Source organism: Zingiber officinale, chromosome 6B, assembly GCF_018446385.1.
Source record: "Zingiber officinale cultivar Zhangliang chromosome 6B, Zo_v1.1, whole genome shotgun sequence".
Taxonomy (NCBI): domain Eukaryota; kingdom Viridiplantae; phylum Streptophyta; class Magnoliopsida; order Zingiberales; family Zingiberaceae; genus Zingiber; species Zingiber officinale.
The window spans coordinates 104,334,198-104,358,570 of NC_055996.1; the positions used below are offsets into that span (position 1 = coordinate 104,334,198).

Here is a 24,373-nt window from a genome sequence, read left to right on the forward strand (position 1 = left end):
TTTATGTTCCCAGGGTGTAGCACAGGGGTCGATTCTCAGGAATTGACGATCTGAAATTTATTTCGTCATGCGCCTATGGCCTGTGTACCTACATGAACCTCCCTCCATATCCGTGGGGCCGGCACTAGGGGGCCGCTAAGGTAGCGGATCTACTTTTTTTTTTAGATCATTTTTTATGATCCAAAGTATGTGTTATTTGTATTTATAATCGGATCGTGATCATGATCCGATCGTAAATAATTGTGATCTCTTCTTAGGTTTACTATCCCCACCATATTATAGTTTTTGTTGAAGTGGACGATTGGAGGCCGCTCGAAGGACACCATCGCTCGGCGCCCAATAACCTGGCCCTTTATCCACCACCGGAGGCTTCCGGGTGGCTTCCGGCCGCTCGCTCTGAATAAAAACTATAACCTAGTGGGGACGATGAATCTAAGAAGGGATCGTAATAATTTACAGCCGTATCACGGCCATGATCCACCTGTAAATACAAATGGCACATCTTCTGGATAAAAAAAAATGATCCAAGAGACAATGGATTCGAGTTAGGACGGATTTAGTTAAACTCAGAATCTGTTCCATCTTCCTTAGGACTCGTCCTGTTTCATCATGTAAATCTGACGGAATGGATCCAGGTTAAACTTGTTGGACCTATCATTTTTTTTTTTTTTAAATATAAAATAAAAAAATTTAAAAATTAATTAGACATTAAATTTATTTTTAATATTTATATTAATAATATTTTGTAAAAAAATATTATCACAAATTAAAATCTATCAATTATTCAATTAAAAATTAATTATTAATTTTTATTTAATTAATAATTAATAAAATAATATTATACGGGATGGGTCCGGGGCGGGTCCAATTAAACACAGGTCCTATCCCGAACTCACCTGAGATCTGTTTAGGCGAATTTAAACTCATCCTACCAGGACGGATTTATTACGAATATGGATTTCAATCCATCCCGTTACCATCCTTAGTCTGACCTCTACCTCATCAATCAAATATTTACTCCTTTAATATTTTAAGTATCATAATTAAATATTTTACCATTCAAATAACTATGAGAGTCCTCTTATTAAATATTTCAAATTTCACCCTTAAATATATATTTTAAATTTTTTTATTAAAAAAATAAATAGAGAAAAATCATCATATATATATATATATATATATATATATATATATATATATATATATATATATATATATCCTACGGACTTATTGCTGCGGAATGCTACGGACTTGTTGACATGCAATATCACGTCATTTTTTTCTAAATCGTGCCATATATATATTAAAATTAATAAATTTTCTCAGGCTCTGCTCTATGCTCTGTAGCATGCGTGCGATCTGCGAGGAATTAAGAATTTACATTGGCAGAAGAGAAATCGATCGATCGATCTGTCGAATTTGATATGATCGTAGATGGATACATATGTTTCTCAGGTATGCTGATGAACAACAGGAACAGAGAAAGAGAAGTTGGCAAAATCGCTGGAGGCGAGCATATCGCCGACAACCCCGAGTTCCAGCGTCTCCACCCACTTCCCCAGCGTCTCCTCCAGCATCGACTCCGCGCACTGCACCCGACCCACCATCACCAAGTCGCACTCGCTCCCGATCGACTTGATCACCTCCACCGTATCGTTGATGTCCTGCGCCGCCACCTGCTCCACCGTGACCCTCTCGTACCCCGCCGTCTCCCTGACGAACTCCTTAAAGATCACGTCGTCCCACGACAAGTCCTTTCTCTCCGCCACCTCCTCCCCATGCATCAGGAACCGCGTCACCAGCATGCGCACGCCGGGGTGCCGCACCATCCGCACGGCGTAGGTGAGGGCCTCCCGGCCGTCGTTGCCGCCCCAGAAGAAGACCTTGACGGAGTAGAGGAACAGCTCGCAGAGAAGCGGCCTGGAGCTGGTCAGCCCGTGGTGGATCAGGATTCCCACCGAGCAGGGAGCCTGCGAAATGACCTAGGGGACGATGTTCCGAGCGGCCTTTTCGATCTCCGGGTTGGCTCCGGAATCGCACCTGGGAAACTGGACGACGATGAAGGGGACGCCCTTTTCCAAGGCGAGGCCGCAGATGTCCTGGTGCATGGTGGCGTAGGTGCCGCGGGCGGAGTCAGGTGGGAGGTAGCGGTAGAGGATGGCGACATCGGAGGAGGGAGGAGAAAGGGGAAAAAATCACGTAGATATTTTTAGAAAAAAAATGACACAATTTTGCCATGACACGATTTTGCCATGTCAACAAGTCCGTAGCATTCTGCAGCAATAAGTCCGTAGGATAACAATTCTCTCTCTATATATATAGAGGATTGATATCCTGCGCGCCTGCACATTGCACGACTGTGTGCGCGCAGGATATCAATTGGTTTTTTTTAATTATTTTTTTGATTTTTTTTAATATTTTAAATTTAAAAAAATAAACATTTCCTTATATAAATTTCTAATACATTAATATATCCCCTCAACCTATTACTCAATAAATACTTAAATTAACTTTATTTTATTTTTTTTTAAAAATCAAACACTATAACCTAATTGGGAAGCCTGAACCCTAGAGGTAAAATCTAAAAAAAAAAAATAGCTTTGATACTATAACCCAAAGCCTGAACCCTAGAGGTAAAATCTAAAAAAAGAATAACTTTGATACTATAACCCAAAGTCTGAACCCTAAATAACTTTGATATTATAACCCAAAAGCTGAACCCTAGAGATAAAATCTAAAAAAAATAACTTTGATATTATAACCCAAAGCCTAAACCCTAAAAATAAAATTTTTAAAAAATATTTTAATTATTTTTAATTCAAAATTTTAAAGAAAAAAAAAGCTAAAACCAATGATATCCTCTATGCGCGTACAGTTATGCACTGTACAGGCGCATAGGATATCAAATTTATATATATATATATATATATATATATAAAATTTTAAATCTCTACCCTAATATCTCCTTCCGAAGGAATATTTGAGACTGTCTAAATATCCCAAGTAAGATATCTTTTGAGTAAAAGGTGTAGTCAGTACCTTATAACTTCATACATTCTAGAAGGAAATTAATCATTGAGAACACTTGTCCTAGCATAGGACTCTTTGTATTATAGAAATTAGACCCAAAATAAAACATTTTCCATCTGAGAATTAATCTTAAGGCTAATTAAACTAACTATCCATATAACTATGGATAAATTCTTTGGGTAGTTGACTGATTAAACAAAATAATAAGAGGGACATTTTTGAAGAATCGGCTGGTCAATTTTAACTGCATGATAGGTCATGACGCAGCCAATGATTTAATAAATTTTATAGGATGTTAATTGAATGTGGACAGTCCGATCCTACAGACTAGGTAAATTTCAAAAAAGTATAGATGAGTCATTATCCTGCTGTCAGTATCAAGAATAGTCCGGACTTTACGGGTGATATACCTTATGAAAAAATCAAACGCTCATTGGATTGTTATTGCGTCGTATCTCTTACCATTACATCTTCCGCGGGCACAAATAATAGGTTTGCCAAGTCTTGCCACTTACCATTTTTGTTCCCTTAATAACCTCTCTTTTAGAAACTAATCTTAATTATTATAATTACGTCAGCATGATTATAAGAGTTAAGAGATTGATTAGAAAAAAAAAAAGATATCGAAATCATCTTTAAAATTAACTTTATTTTGAATTTTGATAGTTGTTTGAGGCTTTTTGCAATTTCTGGAGCCATAATTTCATCATGCTTACGCAAGTTTTGTGTAATTTCTTAAAATTAAAATAAAGCAATAATTGTAAATTATTAAAAAAAAAGGAAATAGAGATGAGGTATGAGATCGAAATCTGACGGTCATTGGGAGTCGATCTCCATTCTGCACAGATTTCGGAGCAAGTTGATTAATTGCCAAATTGAAGGCGTTTTTTATTGATTAAATAAGGAAAGAAATAGCTGGCTCCGTTGACTTTGACTATAAATGTCGCGGCCCGAGCCCTCTGCTTCCTCACGTTCTTTCTGGCGCAGGAGTTTGTGCTGCTCTTCTTCTCTTTGTCTCCTAATCTTTATCGACGATCCGATCCGTGAGCCAATGGCGACGAAGATTTATATCGTGTAAGTGTTCAATTTCTTTGCAGGATCTTCTCCCTTCTTTCTTCCTTTCTTCCTTTCTTCGATGATTCGATTTTGCTTCATTTTTTACTGAAGATTTTTTGTGGTATTCTGTGAGTTTGTTGGATCGGGTTAGGGTGGGTTAGGGTTTTGTGTTTCGTGAGGTTTCTAGATCGATTGGGGTTGTGGCAGGGCCGGCCGTGCTGAATCGATCTAGTGGTAGTTAGTGGCGATCAGCGATGGGAAGTCTGACCTGGACCGATGCTTGTTTTCCAAGGGAAGTTGTGTGATTATTGGGATTTGTTACTACTGTAATTTCTTTTTGGGTTTTTTACTGTAGTAAATACAGCCTCGATACGCCTCAGTTTTTTTATATACTTTTGGGATGCTTTTATGTTTGTCTCTTGGGGGAGAAAAATAAATTTTGGAATGATAGAAACTGATGGATCATATTTCTGAAGGTGTAAATTTTAAAATTTTCTGACTCGTCCAAAGAAATGATTTCCGGAGACCTTCCATCTCCTTTGATGTATTACTTGTGTTAAGTTATGATTGAGTACCGTACATATTGAAGAGAAATATATTATGGCGAGAGTAAGAATTGTGAGAAATCAATCACCAATTTTCTTTTCTTCAAAATAGAATTGGCATTTAATATTTGAGGACTAAAATATTTTGCGGAATACGAATTCCTTTACCTTTGAGAATTGATTCCAAAGAAGCTGTGGAGGAAAAGATTATGCAGTGCAAGGTTTGCTCACCTGCTTTTCTTAAGTGTTAAAAGTTTGTCAAATAACATAGCTTTATGGTTCTAATCTTGGAATTTAAAGATCATAGAGATTCCCGTGCTTAATATTTACCTAGGGATCACTAATATACAAAATCCAGATTAATTCAGAGGCATGTCTGATTTTGAAATGTTATTGTTCGTAGGTATTCATTCTAATACCATTTTGTGATTATCTTTAACATTTAACTAATTGATGATCTACATATAATAAGTAGCCTACGTTTGACTAGATTCTTGAAAATTACATCATTTATTTTTGTGTTTGTATTTTTCATGTGACTTTACTTGGATCAAAGTAGGAAAGAAAAGAAATGAAATCATTCATTTTTCTTGTTCACTTAGAAGGAAATAGAGAGATGGAAGTAATCCCATCTTGTTATTTTTTGCTTCCACCCCAATTCTGTGGAAATGCAGACAATGAATAGTAGTTAAAGAACAAAAACAAGTAATTAATATTATTTCTTTCCGTATGATTCAATCCAAATAACCAAAACGCATGAGCAAAGTGAATATAAGGTATACGATTCATTTATATTCTTTTTTCACTTAAAAAATTTCATATGCGTTAGGGCATCTGCAATGGGAGGTTTATAGCATGCAATTTATGTTATAAATCTCTCAATATAAACCCTTCCCCCACTACATAAGTGGGGTTTATAGTTTTTTTTATAAACCTGTATCAAAATCTTGGGATCAGGTTTATAAAAAACAATAATGGAGAGAGGATAAAGAGAGAATTTTAAAAGAAGTGGGGTTTTTAAAAGAAAGAGGTTTAATGATAATAGAGAATGGTTTTTAAATGAAATAAGGTTTTTAACTTTTGATGTGGCAAAGCATAAACCTCTTTAAGAGGTTTACGACTATGGAAGGCCTTAGTAAATATAGCACTAGGAAACTGCAAAGATACGAGAGTGATTTATGTTAAACAAATACTTATTCATTAGAATACCCTTCTTTTTCCTTAGATTTGCCACATAAAACTATTGTCGCTGTGGTCCAATCCATACTGCATTCTTGTTGTAAAGACAACTGATTCTATGTTTATACACGCTTTGGGAATAGTTAACCAAAACTATCTCTATTTTGGTGATATTGATCCCCACCGTATTGGAAAGTGATCAGATCACTTGTTAATCTATCTACTCTTCTAGGTCGTTGGTAAATCAATGGTCAAGGAAAAAGAACTTCATTAATTGATATGCATACAATGTACATATTTGGTTGATTTATAGACTTTGCAATACGTTTCAACTGATTAAAAGTGTTATCAATCATGCACTAGATGTTAATTATTAAGATATTTGATTGCTTTCCTCTTTGAAAAACCAGCTTTTACTCTTTAGTTTGTGAATCTTATGGGAAAACATCATAACTTTTATCCAGATACTATTCTATGTACGGACATGTAGCAAAGCTAGCTGAAGAAATCCAAAAAGGTGTTAATTCTGTCGAAGGAGTCGAAGTAAAGCTTTGGCAGGTAATATGTTTGTCATACTTTTGAGTGTCAACTCTTATTTAATAGATTTTGGAAAGGCTGTTACCTGAGGAAATAAGAAGAGACTGACTGCACTTGATTTCCTTCAACCATGCTCTCTTAGAATACTGTGATTGGATAAAATAACTACACTTGATTTGCTATCCAATCTATTATATGAATACACAAATTTTAATAGTTCTTTTTGTTCTGATATCTGAATTTAGTTTAGTGAAAATCAACAGTGGTTCCTTGAACTGTTTACGTCATTATGAACATTACTGAGCCATGCTTTCCAAACCATTTGAAGTTGGCTATGTGGATCAAATGTGTCTATTGAACTCTATACGATGTCACATTGCAAATTATATTCCATTCAATTAGTTCTTGAATGGCGTCGTTATTCTATGTTTGCGTCATTATCCACGTCATTGGTCTATGTTTTCAGTTATTGATCTTATGGAACTCCAAGCAATATTATATCATAATTTCTTTGAAATTTGAATGATGTTGCTATTCTATATTGATTAAGTTATCAATCGTGTTCACTTGATTACACTTATTTTCACTTTCTATTTGCCAATAAAAAGGTTCCTGAGACTCTTTCTGAAGAAGTTATCGGAAAGATGGGAGCACCTCCTAAGAGTGATGTGCCGATTATCCAACCAAACGATCTTGCCGAGGCAGACGGAATTCTGCTTGGCTTCCCGACTAGGTTCGGGATGATGGCTGCTCAGTTCAAAGCTTTCATCGACGCCACAGGAGGACTCTGGAGATCTCAGGCTCTAGCCGGCAAGCCAGCAGGAATTTTCTATAGCACTGGATCACAAGGCGGTGGACAAGAGACTACTCCGTAAGTTCAATATACCTTCGGTACATTCATCGTTAGATCTTGAGAATCTTGTAACATTGATTTTCCACCGTGTTTCATTCTCTGCAGATTGACGGCCATAACTCAGTTGGCTCATCATGGGATGATCTTCGTCCCAATTGGGTACACTTTCGGCGCTGGCATGTTTGAGATGGCCGACGTGAAGGGTGGCAGCCCTTACGGCGCTGGCACATATGCTGGAGACGGCTCGAGGAACCCGTCCCAGCTTGAGCTGGAACAGGCTTTCCACCAAGGCAAGTACTTCGCCACCATTGCCAAGAAGCTCAAAGCTTCCTCCTGAACAAACCCCCTTTTTTTTTTTTTAATATTTCCCCATTGATGAAATGGTGTTGGCTTCACGAATAAAGCATCTTAGGTTTTGTTATTATTGCTGATAGAACATTTATGCAGTGTATTGCTTTACTTTGTTATTTGATATGGATTCCGGTGGTTATTTCTGTTACTTTACCCCTTGGCCAAATCTTGTGCGCAACACTGATTTTATGGAAATGGCACGTTCAGTCTAGTCGAACTCGATCAGTCTTTCATGTTGAGAAAACAACACCTGAATTCCAATTCCTTCATTTTTTTAAATACAAGAAGGCTTTAAAATAACTGATATAAAGGATAATCGCCAACAAAATTACATATTTTTTTTCATTCATTCCGATAAAGAATTTAATTGCATGAGCAACTTACGTTAACAGGAGAAGGAAAAAAACAAAGATTGCAGTGGCACACGGCTTTACTCTGCGAAAGACTCGATTTTATTTATTTCAGTCGTCATCTCCGGGAGCAGCCTTCGAGGAGCCACCGGTCTTCTTGGGAAGCAGTAGATTGTGGATGTTAGGCATGACGCCGCCGCTGGCGATCGTGACCTCGCCCAAAAGCTTGGACAGCTCCTCGTCGTTCCTCACTGCGAGCTGGATGTGTCTCGGAACGATCCTGGACTTCTTGTTGTCCCTCGCTGCGTTCCCGGCGAGCTCCAGAACCTGTTCCGACAGTCGAGAAAGATTGAGGCGAAATACAGCGAGAGAGGCGACGAATAGACTCGAGAAACCTAATTCGGATAGAGAAACATCCAACAACATAAATTAAGAATAGATCGAAGCTTTTTGCCCCAAATCAACACAGAAATCGTCCAAAAACGATGATTTCTATATATACAGAATGGAGAAAATATCCACACAAAAAAAAACGAAATTTCCCCAATAGCCGACGTTAGGTTGGCATCATGAGAAAAATTTAGAGACCTTTGCCCTAGATCAGGATAGAGAAATCATCCAAAAACCACAAATCCCACTAGAGGACGTTAAATTGAAAAAAAAAAAATAAAATAAAAAAATAGAAGAACCCGCAGAATTTAGCCCCAAACCAAAAGCCGACCACCAAATCAAAATAAGCGAGCTCAGATCCATACCTCAGCGGCGAGGTACTCGAGCACGGCGGCGAGGTAGACTGGGGCACCAGCACCTACGCGCTCGGCGTACTTTCCGGCCTTGAGGAACCGGGCGATCCTGCCGACGGGGAACTGGAGACCGGCCTTGCTGCTCCTCGACGTGGCCTTCTTCGCTGCGGCGGATCCTACCGCTTTCCCCCTCCCGGCCATGTCGAAACAACGAGAATTGGTCTAGATGATAGTTGAAGAAAATTAGGGATTTAGTAGCGGAGAAGCAGCTGTGTCTATAGCAGCGATGGAAGTGTGCTAAAGCGGTGAGCTTCGTTTCATATTTAAAGCAGATGATGATGGATGACCATTGGTTAAAATGGTTGGCACACGGATCGGTATTCGCATCCGTTCGATAGAAATTGATCGGGCGGTAAATCTTGCGCTACGGGATGCTTAACTTTTTTATTTCATTCTCTAATCGATATATATATATATATATATATACTATGCCCCCCAAAAAAATAATAATAGAATTGATTTGAATTTTTTTTAACTTAATACTCTATTTAACTTTTAAATCCTAAAATAAAATTTTACTTACATAACTAAAATTTTAAAAAATATATAAAAAATAAAAATAAATAAATTCACATTATGTGCGGACGAGTCCACACGGACTTGTCCATAGCAAAACATAAATATGTGTATATATAATTTAAATTTTTTTATCTCTCATCTGTATGCGCAACTCTCTTCTCTTTCCTATATATAAGATACGTTGGTTTGTAGGAATAAGGTAGTGATGATTTTTACAAACCAATACCACCTTGGTATTGATTTATAGCTTTAGTACTAGTTTCTACAAACTAACACCAAATAGTACATCAATGTTACAAACCAGCACTAGTGTTGGTTTATAGAAATCATAAAATCAAAATCAAAATGATATTGATTTCTACAAACTAGCATTAGTGCTGGTTAGTAGCCTTGGTGCACCATTTAGTGTTGGTTTCTACAAACCAACACAAAGGTAGTGCTGGTGGTACACCACTTGGTGCAATCTTAGTGCACCACTTAGTGCTAGTTTCTACAAATTAGCACTACAAAAATCAACACCAATGTAGTGTTGGTTTCTACAAATCAGCATCAATACGGGTTTTGTAGCCTTGGTGCGCCACTTAGTACTAGTTTCTATAAACAAACACCAATGTGGTGTTGATTTCTCGTTTATAGCCTTGGTGCACAACTTGATGTTGGTTTCTTCAAACCATCACTAAGGTTTAGTTCTAGTTTGTAGAAATCAACACTAAAGCTACAAATCAACACCACCTTGTTGTTGGTTTGTAGAAATAAGCATCAAGGAATATATATAGACACACACACAAATAGGGTTGTAAACAAGCCGAGTCGAGCCGAGCTTTGGGGTGTTCAAGCTTGTTTGATAAGATAACCGAGCCGAGCCGAGCTTAAAATGAACCAAGCTTTTGAAATGAGTGTTCAAGCTTGGCTTGGTTTATTTTTTATGAGCTTGAGCTTGTTTGAAGCTTGGCTTGAGCTTGGTTTGTTTAGATGTTATCAAGCTCTCAATTCAAGCTTGGCTTGAGCTTGGTTTGAGCTTGGTTCGTTTAGATGTTATCAAGCTCTCAATTCAAGCTTGGCTTGAGGTTGGTTCGAGCTTGGCTTGAGCTTGGTTTGAGATTGGTTCGTTTAGATGTTATCAAGCTCTCAATTCAAACTTGTTTGATTGTTTGAAACTTTTAATTGTTTGATTGGTTATTAAGATTGATAATTTAAATTTATTTATTTATTTTATTTTATTTTATTGTTTATTTAGCATATTGAAAAGAATTTTATTAATAAATATTGTTTGTGAACATTGTTCACGAACGTTGTACACGAACATTGTTCACGAACGTTGTTCACGAACGTTAACGAGCTGAACACATATGTGTTCAAGCTTGTTTGTTTAGCTTAACGAGCTGTTCAAGCTTGTTTGTTTAATTAATTTAATGTATATTGAATGAACATAAACAAGCTCTTACCAAGCCGAACACCAAACTTGTTCACGCACACTTGGTTCATTTACAGCCCTACACACAAAGGTGGTGTTGGTTTGTAGCCTTGATGATATATTTGTGTATGTACTTGTTCAACAAGTGAAGATATGTTTTAAAAAGAATAAAGATGATGTAGTAGCAGATGTATTATTGAATCTTAGCCAATTAAAATGAGTTGGTTATCAGTCCGTAGTTACATAAGTATGTAAAATAATGATGATTAATTTTGTTGAAGTCTCATATAGTGTATAAAAAAGGAATAATACTATTTTTATCTAATATGAGTCAGAGTAACCTATGAGTTCAAAATTGGGTGTTCTAGAATATCAAATTCCTACATTTGAGGTTCCTTTTAGATATCTAAAAATTCTTTTTATGTTAGTTAAGTGAGATTCTTCAGCACAGGTTTGGTATCTAGCACGCATACTAACTGCAAATAAAATATCAGGTCGACTTGCAGTCAAGTATAGAAGGCTACCTATGGCACTTATATCATATTTTAGGTCAACTGGTTTTCCATTTGGGTCATTATCTAAGGTTCTGTTATTTGTCATTGGAGTTTTTATTTCTTTAGTGTTCTCCATTCCAAAATTTTTAAGTAATTCCTTAATATATTTTTGTTGATAGACATAATTTCCTTCATTACAGGTTTCTTCAATTCTTAGTGTTTCTTTGTTATATACTTTGTATCCTCTACTGTTTAATGAGTAACCAACAAAGATTCCATTTTCTATTTTTGAGGTAAATTTTTCTAAGTATTCTCTTGTGTTTAGTATGTAGGTCGGACATCCAAATACTTTAAAGTATTTTATATTAGGTTGTTTGTTATAATAAAGTTTAAATGAGGTTTTATTTATTGTGGTTCTATTTTGTACACAGCAAGATGTGCTAACAGCTTCTGCCCAAAAATATTTTTGTAGATTATATTCATTTAGCATTGTTCTAGAGGCTTCAAGTAGAGTTCTATTTTTTCTTTTTACTATTCCATTTTGTTGGGGTGCCCTATGGCAAGAAAAATCATGATAATATCTATTTTCAAGGCAGAATTGATTAAAGTTGTGATTTTTAAATTTACTTCCATTATCACTTCTGATTCTTTTAATTTTTCTGTCCTTTTCATTTTCAATCTATTTACAAAAATTACTAAATACTTCAAATATTTCATCCTTACTTTTTAAGAATTTTACCCAGTTAAATCTAGAGTAATCATTTATTATTACTAGGCAGTAAAAGCTCCCACTTATTGATTTTAATTTAAGTTTAATGTTTTTTAGGTAATTTAAAAAAAAAATTAAGTAATTTTGAAAATAATTTTTAAGTAATTTTGAAAATAATTTTTTAAGTAATTTTGAAAATAATTTTAAAATAATTTTTAAGTAATTTTGGAAATAATTTTTTAAGTAATTTTGGAAATAATTTTTAAAATATTTTTTTAAGTTATACGTTAATTAGTATATTCAAATAACCTTTTGGTAAGTCCTTAGTTATCTCACCCGATCTACATTTTCAATAAGGGAATCATATAATTTTGTGAGTTGGGTTAAGTTTAATTTCAGGGTTTGGTTTAACTTTGTGTTAGATTCAGGTTTAACTTTGGGTTCAACAAACAGACATTCTTTGGATAAACTTCTGGGCTATGGTGAGTCACTTAGACATCATTAGAGTAACCATGCCTTCGAGATTTTTCAAATAGTTCTATCCACTGAACTTAGTATAAAACATTGGTCTAACTAGTTAGGATCTGTAAGGGGTAGCTTCAGTTAGTTCCACTAAGCCAAATGCACCAAATTGAAATCATATCTTCCTAGACATGCATAGACATAGTTTCCTTAACCTACTATCATCCAAAATTTCACCAATACTTTTGTCAAGTTAAACTGTTGTCCCTATTTTAGCTAGTCCTAATTACCTGCTGGGTAAGTTATTATTTTGGAGGTGCCAACTAATTTGGAGCCCCTCTGAATTATTGAACATTTTGAGTTTAAGTTTTAGGTTTATGTCGATTACTTTTATAGTTATAGCTTACTTGATAGTAATTTGATCTATTTGTTTTGCATTTATTTCATACGTTTGATTTTATTTTATCTTTTAGATTTAGGTTTGATTTTGTTTTGTATTAAACTTTAGACTTTGATTTTAAGAATTCATTTTGGTTTGAATTTAAGAGTTTAGTTGGATTTATTTTTAGGTAATGGATTTCATTTTTAGGTATATAATATTGATCAATTTCTACTTGTGTGGTCAGATACGCTTTTGGAACCCAAGATTTAGCTTGATTCTTATTTTGGTTAACTAATGATATAAAGGATTTGTTGGTTGAGCTAGACTTGTATCCGAGTCCGGACTTGTTGTACACAGTTCTTTGTGATCCAAGTATCATATCGAGGTACTTGGATCTAGTTGTGAATTTTTGTAGTAACTTTTTTAGTTTAATTATTTTATTTTTTAATCTGGAATTATTCTCCTCAAGTTTTGCAACTTGAGTTGGGATTTCAGCTTGAATTGATTCAATAGTTACACTCAATTTTAATTGTTCATTAAGTTTATCATTTTCTTTTGTTAGTTTGTTTATTTTATTCTCAGATATAGTAAATTTTTTATTCAAGCATGTAATAACTTTAAAGAACTTTCTGCTTAAACCAAAGTATACCTCATCGGAACCTTCGGAAATGAGTATGGACTCGTGGCTTGATTCGGGTTCAGACCTATCTTTTGATTCTATTTTGTAAATCATCGGCACGAGGTAGTTGGAGTGCTTCAATTCTCCACCGTCTGATTCATCTCTGAACAATTTGTCTCATGTTGCTTTGAGGGCCTTCTTTTTCTTTAGATTTGGGGCAGTCGATCTTGTAGTGCCCCTTCTTATTGCACCCAAAGCAGGTCATATTTTTATTATTAGAGTTGGAGGTGGAGTTAATCTTCTGCAAGTCCTTGCTGGTGAATCAGGTTCCACCTTGGATTTGGACTTGTCTTTTGATGACCCTATAATAAGAGCAAGACCTTTCTTGGATTTGGTATTAGTCTATTCGTGCAATTCTAGTTCACATAATAATTCATCTAGTTTTAAGTTTGACAAGTTCCTCGAAATCTTATAGGCATCCACGATGAATGCCCATAGTGCATTTCGAGGAAATGCGTTTAAGGCAAACCTTATCAGATCCCGGTTCTCTAATTGGTGGCCGGTTGTGTGGAGTTTGTTGAGGATGTCCTTTATCCTTCGCGTGCAGCTAACTGACAGTCTCACCTTCCTATATTTTTACATTAAATAATTTATTTAAAAATAAATCTCTCTTTGTTACCTTTGCGTCATTGGTTCTCTCGTTCAATTCTATGAGCTTGTCCTAAAGTTCCTTTACATTTTTGTGTGGGCCGACGTGGTTCAGCTCTTCTTTTGTTGGCCCGCACTGGATTGTGTTGAGGGCTTTGAAGTCAATTTATGTTTTTTTCTTCATTTCCAGATTCTAATTTTTCAGGTCCATTGGAATTCCGGTGTTATGGTCGACTGGAGCCTTGTACCTTTGACGATGCTGAACCATTGGTCATAGTCTGATTTTAGGTACACCTTCATCTGCTTCTTCCAATATGGGAAGTCGTCATCGTCACTACTAGAAAACTAGGCTTTTGAGACACAACAAAATATGTCTTAAATTATAAATTTAATGTCTCAAAATGTTTTTGAGACGGTGATGAGACGGTAATGTAGTTGTCCCTAATACAAGCGTCTCAAAAAAATATTGAGACAGTACAACTGTCTCAAATACTATTTAAGACGGTAATGAGACAGTTATTCAATTGTCTCAAAAGTATTTAAGACAGTTATTGTTTTGTCTCAAATGTTATGTCTTATCCTGTGAAAAAACTAAAGACACTAAATCGAGATGGTAATGTGCTGTCTCAAATAGAAGTGAAGACAGTAAATTACTGTCCCTAATATTTCAACTTGTTAGATGCAATAATTATGACAAAAATTAATAATCTTTAAAGAACATTTATTATACAAATTAATCTAGATTAAATTTATTAAATTGTTATTTCAAAATAAAAGGAAAAATTCTCTTTTTATAAATTAAAAATAATATCCACAATATAAAATTCTATAATCATTAATTGAAGTGCATCCAACATTCATCCAATAACAGAAATATCTACATATCTATCATTAATTGATAATAAAAAAATAACTATTCCCATGAAAGTTACACAAAAGAAAGTCTAAAGAACAACTCCTAGTGATCTAGAGATAACTTCTATAATCCTTCTTCACCAGAATCCTGAACATAAAAAAAAAACTCTTATTAGAGGTAAAGATGATTTATAATATATACTGTTAAAAAAAAATCAAAACATTTCAATAAGAAATCTCATCATCTAACACATAATCTTCTTTCTTGCAACTATATATATATACAACATAAACAACCTCAAGTTAAACAAATCTCTTCATCTCGTAATAAGAAATGATGGTTTATGTGTTTGTCAATATCTTTGTGTCTTTCAAGTTGTTGCACCTGTAAAATAAATTTATCTACAGCTTAAAAATATGTACACTACTACATCACCAAAATTGTTAATAAAACTAAAAAAAATTCTTATGAAAACATAATATTAATATTATCCGCACTACTATAAGCTGAAGTGTGATATGAACTATGTAAAAGAGGAAACATCAGACCATTTAGAAAACCCCATTATATTAATATTATCCAACCTTGGTTGATGAAAAATTATTATTGGATAATGAGTATTATCTTGTTTGGTTAATGCTACTACAATTATCAGGAGGATTCATGTTGATTTATATAACACATAATAATAATAAAATAAAATAATAAAGAAGGTGACAAACTAATATTGCTACTTTTTAAACTCACCACAAAATTATAGCTATTAGATCCGTTCTTAGTGTCTAGTAGGAAACACATGCACTTAAGAGTATCTAGAATTTTCAACTGCTTTAACTTCTATTCTATTTGCTAATTTTGTTAATGGTCAATAGGTCTTTAAGAATCAAGCAAGTAAATGTACACAAATCTTTTGAAATCATTGTGGAGACTATTTCATGCATACCATTAGATAGAAATACACAAAATATATTACTAAAACAATAATTAATGCAACTATTGCAAATTGAAGCATATTACCAAAATAACAATTGATGATGAAATTATCTCAAAAAATTAATTATGATGTGAAGAATGGAATGATTGCTGCTCTAGGAAGTAAATGATTTCATTTCTACATCATGACTAATGAAATATTCATGTGGCAGGAATGGGAATGGAGCTAGTTGAATAGTCATCAAAGAAAACCTTTACTTTAAAGGAAGGTTAACTCAGATTTAAGTGTTTGGAGATTTCACTTATGTCAGGGTTTATTTATTTATTTTTTTAATACCAATGCATAAAGAGTATTATATATATATATATATATACATATTCAAATTTTATTTTTACAATTCATAGTTTAAATTATAGGGATAGCTCTGTCACTAGTTGAGCACGATAAAAACTCAGAAGACTTGGTTTGGTTCTTTTATAGACAGCTAAGACTTCAAAAGTACCGCTGTATCAAGTTGCTCGATCCCTATATTAAATGTTTGAGGATGCCAAACATACAACAGCACACGAGTATTCTGTTTAACAATTTGATTCATTCTCTTTTGATTGTTATGGGATATCAGGCCATTCCCTTTTGGAAGAGAATCAACAATGTTCTTCTAAGTTCTAATAGAAAAATTATATGCATTACTAAATGACTTACTAAGCACAATTCAAGCAAATCAGATGCAACCAAAATATAATATGAAACGCGATACCATCAAGGAAAGAGATCCTTGCAAAAAGCAGCACCTTTGGGATTGGGCATTCACCTGTCTGTCACAAGGCAAAACCTTTGAGGTAACTGGGATCCTTCCGGGCTCGCTCCTGGAACTTCTTGAACCACCGGTCAAGGATATCCATGGGCACGACGAGCCGACTTCCGTCAATCCCGCAGAAGGACTGCATGAAATTGAAGAGGTTCTCGCCAACCCTAAGAGCGAGTCGCTCGGCCTTCTTCTCCGCGCCGGCGTCAGCGACGGGTGGCAAGGAGGCGAGGTCCTCGACCGATACGCTGATCTTGGCGAAGGTGAGCGCGAGCTGTAGGGGATTAGGGTTAGGGTCAGGAATGGGGGGTTCTTCGGAAGAACTAAAGAAGTACCTGAGATTTGCCGTGGAGATCGCCGTTCCTCTATCGCCCTCTTCGTGGAGATCGCCGTTGCCTCCGTCGCCCTCTTCGCTGTCGCCGTTGCCTCCGTCGTCCTCTTCGTGGAGATCGCCGTGTTCTCTTTTGTCGCACGAAAGAGACAAAAGAAACCTTAAATAAACTTATAACAAAACCTTAAAATTTAATGTTAAACGAAAGAGATATCTTAAAACCTTAAATAAACGAAACAAATTTAAAACCTTAAATAAACGAAAGAGATAATAACAAATGTAAATTTAATGTTAAAATAAAAACCTTAAAACCTTTAATTATATTAATGTAGATATATAATAAATTTATTATTTATTTCAGTATATACCCTAGCCTATCAAAAGATAGTATATTATTAAATATTTAATATATTTTTTTCATAATTTTTAAATTATCAATAATCTAAACACAAATTAAAAATTAAAAATAAATATTAAGTTAAATTTGTAGATGTATTTTTCTATGTTAATATATATATATATATATATTTCGATCCATGTCGTGACCGTTCCGTGAAAGATATTGGAACTGGAACGGTAGAGTCTGTAACAATTATCGTGACCATTCTGACGAACCATATTCAAGATAATTTGAGACAAATATTTTTTTACCGTCTTATTTGAATGTCTTATATAATTATATTTTTAATCGTCTTTATTAGGTGTCTTATTTAGTTGAATTTGAGACAAAATCTTAAATACTGTCTTAAATTTAATGTCTCCATATAAAATTTTGAGACATCTATTATTACTGTCTTAATTACTTAGTATTTGAGACGAATTTTGTCACTGTCTTAAAATTTTTGTCTCAAAAGCCTAGTTTTCTAGTAGTGCGTTGAATAGGGGAGGATGAACGGTGTTGTACCCTTCATGTTGTGTCATTTCACAGCCGTAGAAAAAAAAACTAAAACGGGATACCAAGACTTGGTCTTGGATTAGTAGTGTTTGAGATATATTTAAAAATGTAGAAAATTTTGAGAGGTGTTGCACCAATCTCAAATTAAAACCGAACGAAAAAATTATCTGAACAGGTAAAGTTTTACCAATTCAAATAGAATGTGAAAAACAAAGAAATCTAAAAATGATTCCCCCGGCTTGATTGGTGGTTACACCAATTCAGAGCAGAACCTGCTCTAATACCACTTGTTGGATCGATCACACATGAGAGGGGGGGGGGGTGAATCACGTGGTTTTCAAACACTCATCTTTTCTATTTTAAAATCAAAGTACGAACGCAGTGGAAAATAAAACAGAGATATAGCAATTTACTTTGTTTGCAATCAGGGGGGTTACTAATCCAAAGCAGTGGAAGCTCAACTAGAAAGGTCTCCTTTTTTGAAAGCGGAGTAACCTTTTACAGACTTCGAAAGCTCATAAATTCAAAAACAAATGTATAAATGAAGTACAGATTGTGTTATGGACTAAGAAGACATGCCCTTTATTTTTATAGCCACTAGTCAAAAGTGATCGTTTGCTGGCGTGGCAACTCGAGGTACCTCGAACAGTTGGAGGCACCACCAAGTGGATAAAAAGTTGTCCACACCAACGTTCGACTTTTCTGATTTGGCAGATTGGAGGAGTCTTGAGTAATCCCAAACACCTCGGCTACTGTTCATACGACGCGCCTTGGATCATCTGAGATGCCTTGAATAGGCTGAGCTAGACTCTGCAACTTTTCGCTTCACCAACGGATCCAGATTATTGGAGGCACCTCTAATTGACCTGAGGCACCTTGGGTATTGTTCATCTAAGATGCCTCCAGTCAATTGGGACGCCTCGAATATTGTTCACCAAATGGTCAATTTCAACATTGATCATTCCACTTTCCCACTCTCTTGGGTGATGCTCCAGTCATCTGGAATTGAGCTCACCTGAATCCAACTCTGACCTTCTCCTCGAGCAGACTTCCTCATCGGCTTCTCATCCCTCGGATGTGATGTGGGTGTCCTTCTCACTCCATGGTGTATTCTTCCTCAACTCCTCATTCCTCGAATGCAGTGAGCCCGTCAACTCACTTTTCGTGTCATTCTTTTCGCTTACTGCGTCTTCTGCTCGACTTCTTGTATTCCTAAGTCCCTACACACTTAGACACAAGACACCAAATCCACAGGATCTAACTTAACTCGGTTGACCATATCAAAACTAACTCGGGGTACTTGCAATCTCCCCATTTTTGACGTGCATCAATCTCAGTTAAAGTTAGGGTAGACATAAACAATAAATAATTTAACATAATTAAATATATTTTAACAAAAAATTACAATTTAAAGACTATTAAAAATTTTAAACTCCCCTTAACTTAACTCTAATTTTCCCCCTATCATATTAAAAAATAAGAGAAAATAAACAAAAAAATATTTAAAATTTTTTCTAGAAGATGTAAACATATTACACGAGTGTGCCTTTTCACCAAAATTATTTGGTAAAGAAAATAATTTTTAATAATTAATCATCAGTTTTGTAAAAATAGTTTAAAAATTATTCTTAATTTTTAAAAAATCATGAATTTTTTTGTCAAAGTCAGACAGAAGCATTTAGATCAATAAAAAATTTGTCACAAATAAATAATTTTCTTTTAACCAGTATAAATATTTTTGAATAAAAGTTATTATTTTGTAAATTTAAATGCTTAAAAATATATTTGGGCTGATAAAAATCTTGCTAATTTTTTGAATATATAAAGTTTAATGATTATTTACAGAAAAATTAAGTTTTTCAAAAATTAATATTCTAAAAATTTTAATATTAAAAATTTATTTTTAGGTAAAGAATTTATAAAGAATTATATATCAAATGAAAAATTCTGAAATATTTATGCTAACTGATAATATTTTTATCTATCACAGAAAAATTATTTAATAGAAAATAGAAGAGATAATTTAAAGTTAGTTTTTTCAAAAATAAATTTCAAACATGCATATAAAATTTATTTCTAGGAAAAAATTCTAATGAGTCAAAATAGATTTAGGTATCGAAAATAAATTTTTATATACTAGATTTATTAAGTATTTTCTTCAAATATTAATTTTTGACATTGTTACAATTTGACTCTTGTAATTTTTTAAATACTAATTAAGTCCTCTAATATTTCTAAAATTAGGAATTCCTATAGAATTTGAATTTGAGCCTACATAATTCTTTTTTAACAATTCAATTTGATTTTTAATTTTTCATTTTCAATTTAAAGTTTATTAAATTGTTCTAAAGGACATGTTGTTGCTAACTTAATTTTGAGATCAATGTTATTTTTTTAAAATTTTACATTCTTGGACCTTAATTTGCATAAAGACCTAAACCTCAGTTTAATACCTTGATAAAGTTGATTAAGAGGTAGAAGATGTACCTCACTTACCATTTCATACTTGTAGTTTGAGTCTCCTCCTATATCACTGCTTTCTTCTGAAGTAGCTCTTCCTTCATCGATGCTCTCTTCTTGGTGACTTGTCATTAATGCTAGTCCAACATACTTCTCAAGCTCGGACTCTTTTGATAACGACTCGTCCCACATTGCTTTGAGGTTCCTCTGTTTGGTCTTTCTTGACCCTTCGCCATTCTCTTTTTCTTATAAACTAGGGCAGTTGTTTTTGATATGTCCTCCTTTATTACAGTTGTAGCAACTCGTTTTTCTTTTCCCCAAAAGAAACTTCTTGGCATGTATCTTATTAAATCTATTAGTTTTTAAAAACTTATTTAGTTGTCATACCATAAATGCTTCTTCGTCTTTGTTGCTATACTTCTTATTGGCTTTTAGCTTTAGGTTCTAATTTGACTCTCTTTCTTTTCTTAAACCGGCACATCTTGACTAGTGTAATTCCAAAGTTGAAAACAATTCTTATAAATTACTTACCTCTAGATCTTTTGAGATGTAGTAGGCATCTACTATTGATGTCCACTCTTGGGTTCTCGGAAAGGCGTTGAGTGCATATTGGATTGAGTTCCAATTCGTTACCATTTCTCCGAGGTTGGTAAGTCTGGTGATTATCTCCTTGATCTTTGCATGTAGTTGAGCCACCGTTTCTCCTTTTTCCATTCAAAGGTTCGTTGTCTGATTTTGGAGGATGTTCCATCTTGCTAGCTTGGCATCTGATGTTCTTCCGTAAAGCTCCAGGAACTTCTTCTAGAGTTCTTTGGCTGAGTCATAAGTGCCGATCTAATTGACTTCTTCGAATGGTAGTGCGCTCAGCAGATGGTACTTTGCTTTGTTATTGGCCACAAAGTTAGTCTGCTCCTTTTTGCTCTAGAGATGTTCTTCTTTTCTTTTCCGTGCTGATCTTTAGGTGTTGCAAAACCATATTTGATTATAAGAAGAATGTCAAAGTCAGTCTTGAAAATTACCTACATATAACACTTCCAAAGCGTGAACTCCCCCTCGAACTTTGGTGGGTAAATGCTTGATCTGACCATCATCTTGTTACTTTAGTTTGTGATTAGTCCTTTTAAAGTAGTTGGGCTCTAATATCACTTGTTGAACCATTGTGGACCAACTAGAAGGACTAAATAGCCTACAATGAAAAGTTAACACTTCTCTTGCTATCAAACTTAGCAAGGACACAGTTAATTTGTTAAAATAATAAAACATAAACAAAGTAAGAGACACAATGAATTTACTTAGTTTGCAATAGGAAAGGTTGCTAATCCAAGGAAACTCAACTAGAAAAGTCTCATTCGTTGAAGATGGAGTAACCTCTTACAGACTTTAAAAGCTTAGAAATTAAAGGATGAATATAGAAATGAAGTACAAAGTGTGTTATGGATTGAGGACAAGCCTTTTTTTTATAGCACATTGATTAAAAGTGACTGTTTGCTAAGGTGGTAACTCGAGGCGCCTTGAACAGTTGAAGGCGTCTCCAAGTGGATAAAGATTTATCTATGCTAACATTCACTTTTCTGATATAGTAGATTGGAGGCGCCTCAAGTAATCCAGGGTGCCTCAGCTACTGTTCTTGCGAGGCACCTTGGATAGTCTAAGGCACCTCAAATAGGCTGAGCTGGACTCCACAATTTATCTCTTCACCAACAACTCCAGCTTATTGGAGGTGCTTCCCGTTGACCCGAGGCGCCTTAGGTACTATTCATCCGAGGTGCCTCTAGTTAATTGAGGCCCCTTGAATACTATTCACCGAATGATCAATTTCAACATTGCTCATTCCACTTTCACGCTCGCTTAGGTGATGTTTCGGTCATCCAGAGTTGAGTTCACCCAACCCAATTCCGACCTTCTCCTAGAGCATGCTTTCTCCCCGATTTCTCGTCCCTCAGATGCGCTGCAAGTGTCCTTCTAGCTTCATCGGTGTACTCTTCTGCAACTCCTCATCCTTCGGATGCGTCAAATCTGTCGACTCACTTTTTGTGTCATCTTTTTTTATCGTTGTGTCTTCCGTTCGACTTCTTGTGCTTTTAAGTCTTTATACACTTAGAGACAAGACATCAAATTCGCAAAACCTAACTTAACTTAGTTAACCAAATCAAAAATAACCCGGGGCACTTATAGTAATTTGTACAATGTGAATGCTTATTAAGTTTTGAGAGGTCAAAATTTTTGACTCAGATTGGACCACGAGACATAAAATATACCAAATTTAAGCTTGTTCAAAGATCTACATTTATTATCGAGTGTAACTATTACAACTCAGCCTTAGGTTGACAAAAATATCGTTTAAAGCTTTTTTGAAAATTTTGAAGAATTTTAGTCCTCCTTATTAAGGTTATTTTTTTATATTGTAGCAATTACGATTTATAACGTCCGATCGATTCAAGATTTAGGCGACAAATATCGATGATATAATAATGAGAATAGTAAAATAATGTCAAATAGTATATTGAAGAATGAATATGTCATTTTACAAGATAGTAGCGCTCTTTTGATTAAAAAAAAAAAAAAGAGCATATTTTTCATTATATATATATATATATGTTGGTGCGGTTAGCACTAACGGTTTAACCCAGGTTTTGATGAATGACAAATAGGTTAAGTTAGTTTTGTTGTTGTCTGACACTTTGATCGAGTGTGCAGGAGAAGTCCAGACAGGTCGACGGGCTGACCGGATGTCTGGCACGAAGTCCAGCTAGGTCGACGGGCTGATACCGGATAGCTGGCGAGAAGTCCAAGCGGGTCGACGGGCTGACCGGACGCTTGGCGAGAAGTCCAGCTAGGTCGACGGGCTGACCGGATAGCTAGCGAGAAGTCCAGACGGGTCGACGGGCTGACCGGACGTCTGGCAGGTAAGTGAGGTAAGTCACTGGAGGGGAGTGACTGCGAGGACGCGTTCCCGGGAAGGGAACATTAGGCGTCGATCCGACTTAGATCCATTTCGGATATCTAAGTCGAGATCGTGACTAGATTCCGGTCTCGGAAAGACGGAATCTAAGTCATACTAACTTGTGCTAATTCATACTATTATAAAATGTGCTAATAATCTATGTTGCAGGTTATATATTGCCTCGAACTAACTTTGTTTTGCAGGAAAAGGAAGTTTTCTGGAACAAGGTGGTCCGGGCGCCCGGAGGGGATCCAGGCGCTCGGAAGGCAAATTATATCCAGTCGAGTCGTCGCCACGTGGAGCATCATGGTTTGTGCAGCTACGTCACATTCCAGGCGCCCGGAGCAACATATAAAAGAAGCCCCAGGCAGGAGCTTCAAATGAATCATCAATCTGAGAACTCTTCTACTGCTGGTCCTGCTGCTCTGCTGCGACGCCAACAAAGCTCCAACAAAGTGCTCCTTCGGTTTTTAGTTAATTTCTTTGTCGGTATTACTTTGTTTCATTAGCTTTTCCTGTATTCATCTTGTAATCATATTCGAATTGCTAGTGATTGCCCAACGAAAGTGGTCAAGGACCACGGGCCTTCGAGTAGGAGTCGTCATAGGCTCCGAACGAAGTAAAAACAACTGTGTTCATTTACTTTTCCGCTGCGTATTTATACTCTTGTTTTTCGAATCGATATTCACCCCCCTCTATCGAATCTAACGGTCCTACAATATATATATATATATATATATATATATATATATATATATATATATATATATATAGCAGACCGGAGTTCTACACCTACGTTGTGGACCTGAGTGAGTCGAGGTGCTCGAAAGTGATCCGGACACCCCTAGTGAGTAGGAGTCGGGGCAACTGGATCACTTCCGGATGCCCCAACTCTCAAGTCCGCAGCATAGGCCCGCACGACCCAGTCCAAAACATATATATACACACAATAATATCAGTCTATACACCCAATGATGCACGCCTTGTGAGTACCAGTGTATTTTATTTTTTCTTTATTTTTCTTAGAACTTAGGATTTAAAATTTAGAATTTAGTTTTTAGGATTTAGACGTTGGGTTATAGTACTAGAACTATAAAAAAATTTAAAAACTAAAATAAAATTACGCATGGTGCTCACAAGGTGTACACCATTAGATGTGTAAGTATATATATAGAGAGTTTTGATATGCCGCTCACC

At 35.3% G+C, this 24,373-nt stretch overlaps 3 protein-coding genes and 1 long non-coding RNA gene across 4 annotated transcripts; 1 reads left to right on the plus strand and 3 right to left on the minus strand.

Annotated features, from left to right (window-relative positions):
* Positions 1–1,451: 1,451 nt before the first annotated feature.
* LOC121991319 (cation/H(+) antiporter 15-like) lies at positions 1,452–2,108 on the minus strand. The gene is made up of 2 exons (XM_042545331.1): positions 2,041–2,108; positions 1,452–1,926 (listed from the first exon to the last, which is right to left on the minus strand). The coding sequence occupies exons 1-2, from the start codon at positions 2,106–2,108 to the stop codon at positions 1,452–1,454; spliced, it is 543 nt and encodes a 180-aa protein (XP_042401265.1).
* Positions 2,109–3,953: 1,845 nt separating this feature from the next.
* On the plus strand, positions 3,954–7,699 carry LOC121988629 (NAD(P)H dehydrogenase (quinone) FQR1-like). Its single transcript, XM_042542160.1, has 4 exons — positions 3,954–4,104; positions 6,275–6,368; positions 6,956–7,218; positions 7,306–7,699. The coding sequence occupies exons 1-4, from the start codon at positions 3,971–3,973 to the stop codon at positions 7,535–7,537; spliced, it is 723 nt and encodes a 240-aa protein (XP_042398094.1). The 5' UTR covers positions 3,954–3,970; the 3' UTR covers positions 7,538–7,699.
* An 80-nt stretch (positions 7,700–7,779) lies between these two features.
* On the minus strand, positions 7,780–8,941 carry LOC121988632 (probable histone H2A.2). The gene is made up of 2 exons (XM_042542161.1): positions 8,657–8,941; positions 7,780–8,228 (listed from the first exon to the last, which is right to left on the minus strand). Exons 1-2 carry the CDS (start codon positions 8,843–8,845, stop codon positions 8,013–8,015), a joined length of 405 nt encoding a protein of 134 aa, XP_042398095.1. The 5' UTR covers positions 8,846–8,941; the 3' UTR covers positions 7,780–8,012.
* Positions 8,942–15,119: 6,178 nt separating this feature from the next.
* Positions 15,120–17,057, minus strand: LOC121990496. The gene is made up of 3 exons (XR_006114612.1): positions 16,882–17,057; positions 16,553–16,820; positions 15,120–15,191 (listed from the first exon to the last, which is right to left on the minus strand). It is a non-coding gene; the product is annotated as an uncharacterized LOC121990496 (long non-coding RNA).
* Positions 17,058–24,373: the final 7,316 nt, after the last annotated feature.

Coding starts and splice junctions, on each gene's coding strand:
- LOC121988629 (XM_042542160.1), top strand. CDS start 3,971: ATGTCGCGGCCCGAGCCCTCTGCTTCCTCACGTTCTTTCTGGCGCAGG. Junction 6,369..6,955: donor TCGAAGTAAAGCTTTGGCAG/GTAATATGTTTG, acceptor GCCAATAAAAAG/GTTCCTGAGACTCTTTCTGA. Junction 7,219..7,305: donor GGTGGACAAGAGACTACTCC/GTAAGTTCAATA, acceptor CATTCTCTGCAG/ATTGACGGCCATAACTCAGT.
- LOC121988632 (XM_042542161.1), bottom strand. CDS start 8,845: ATGGCCGGGAGGGGGAAAGCGGTAGGATCCGCCGCAGCGAAGAAGGCC. Junction 8,229..8,656: donor TCGAGTACCTCGCCGCTGAG/GTATGGATCTGA, acceptor CTGTCGGAACAG/GTTCTGGAGCTCGCCGGGAA.
- LOC121991319 (XM_042545331.1), bottom strand. CDS start 2,108: ATGCACCAGGACATCTGCGGCCTCGCCTTGGAAAAGGGCGTCCCCTTC. Junction 1,927..2,040: donor ATCGTCGTCCAGTTTCCCAG/GTGCGATTCCGG, acceptor CGGGCTGACCAG/CTCCAGGCCGCTTCTCTGCG.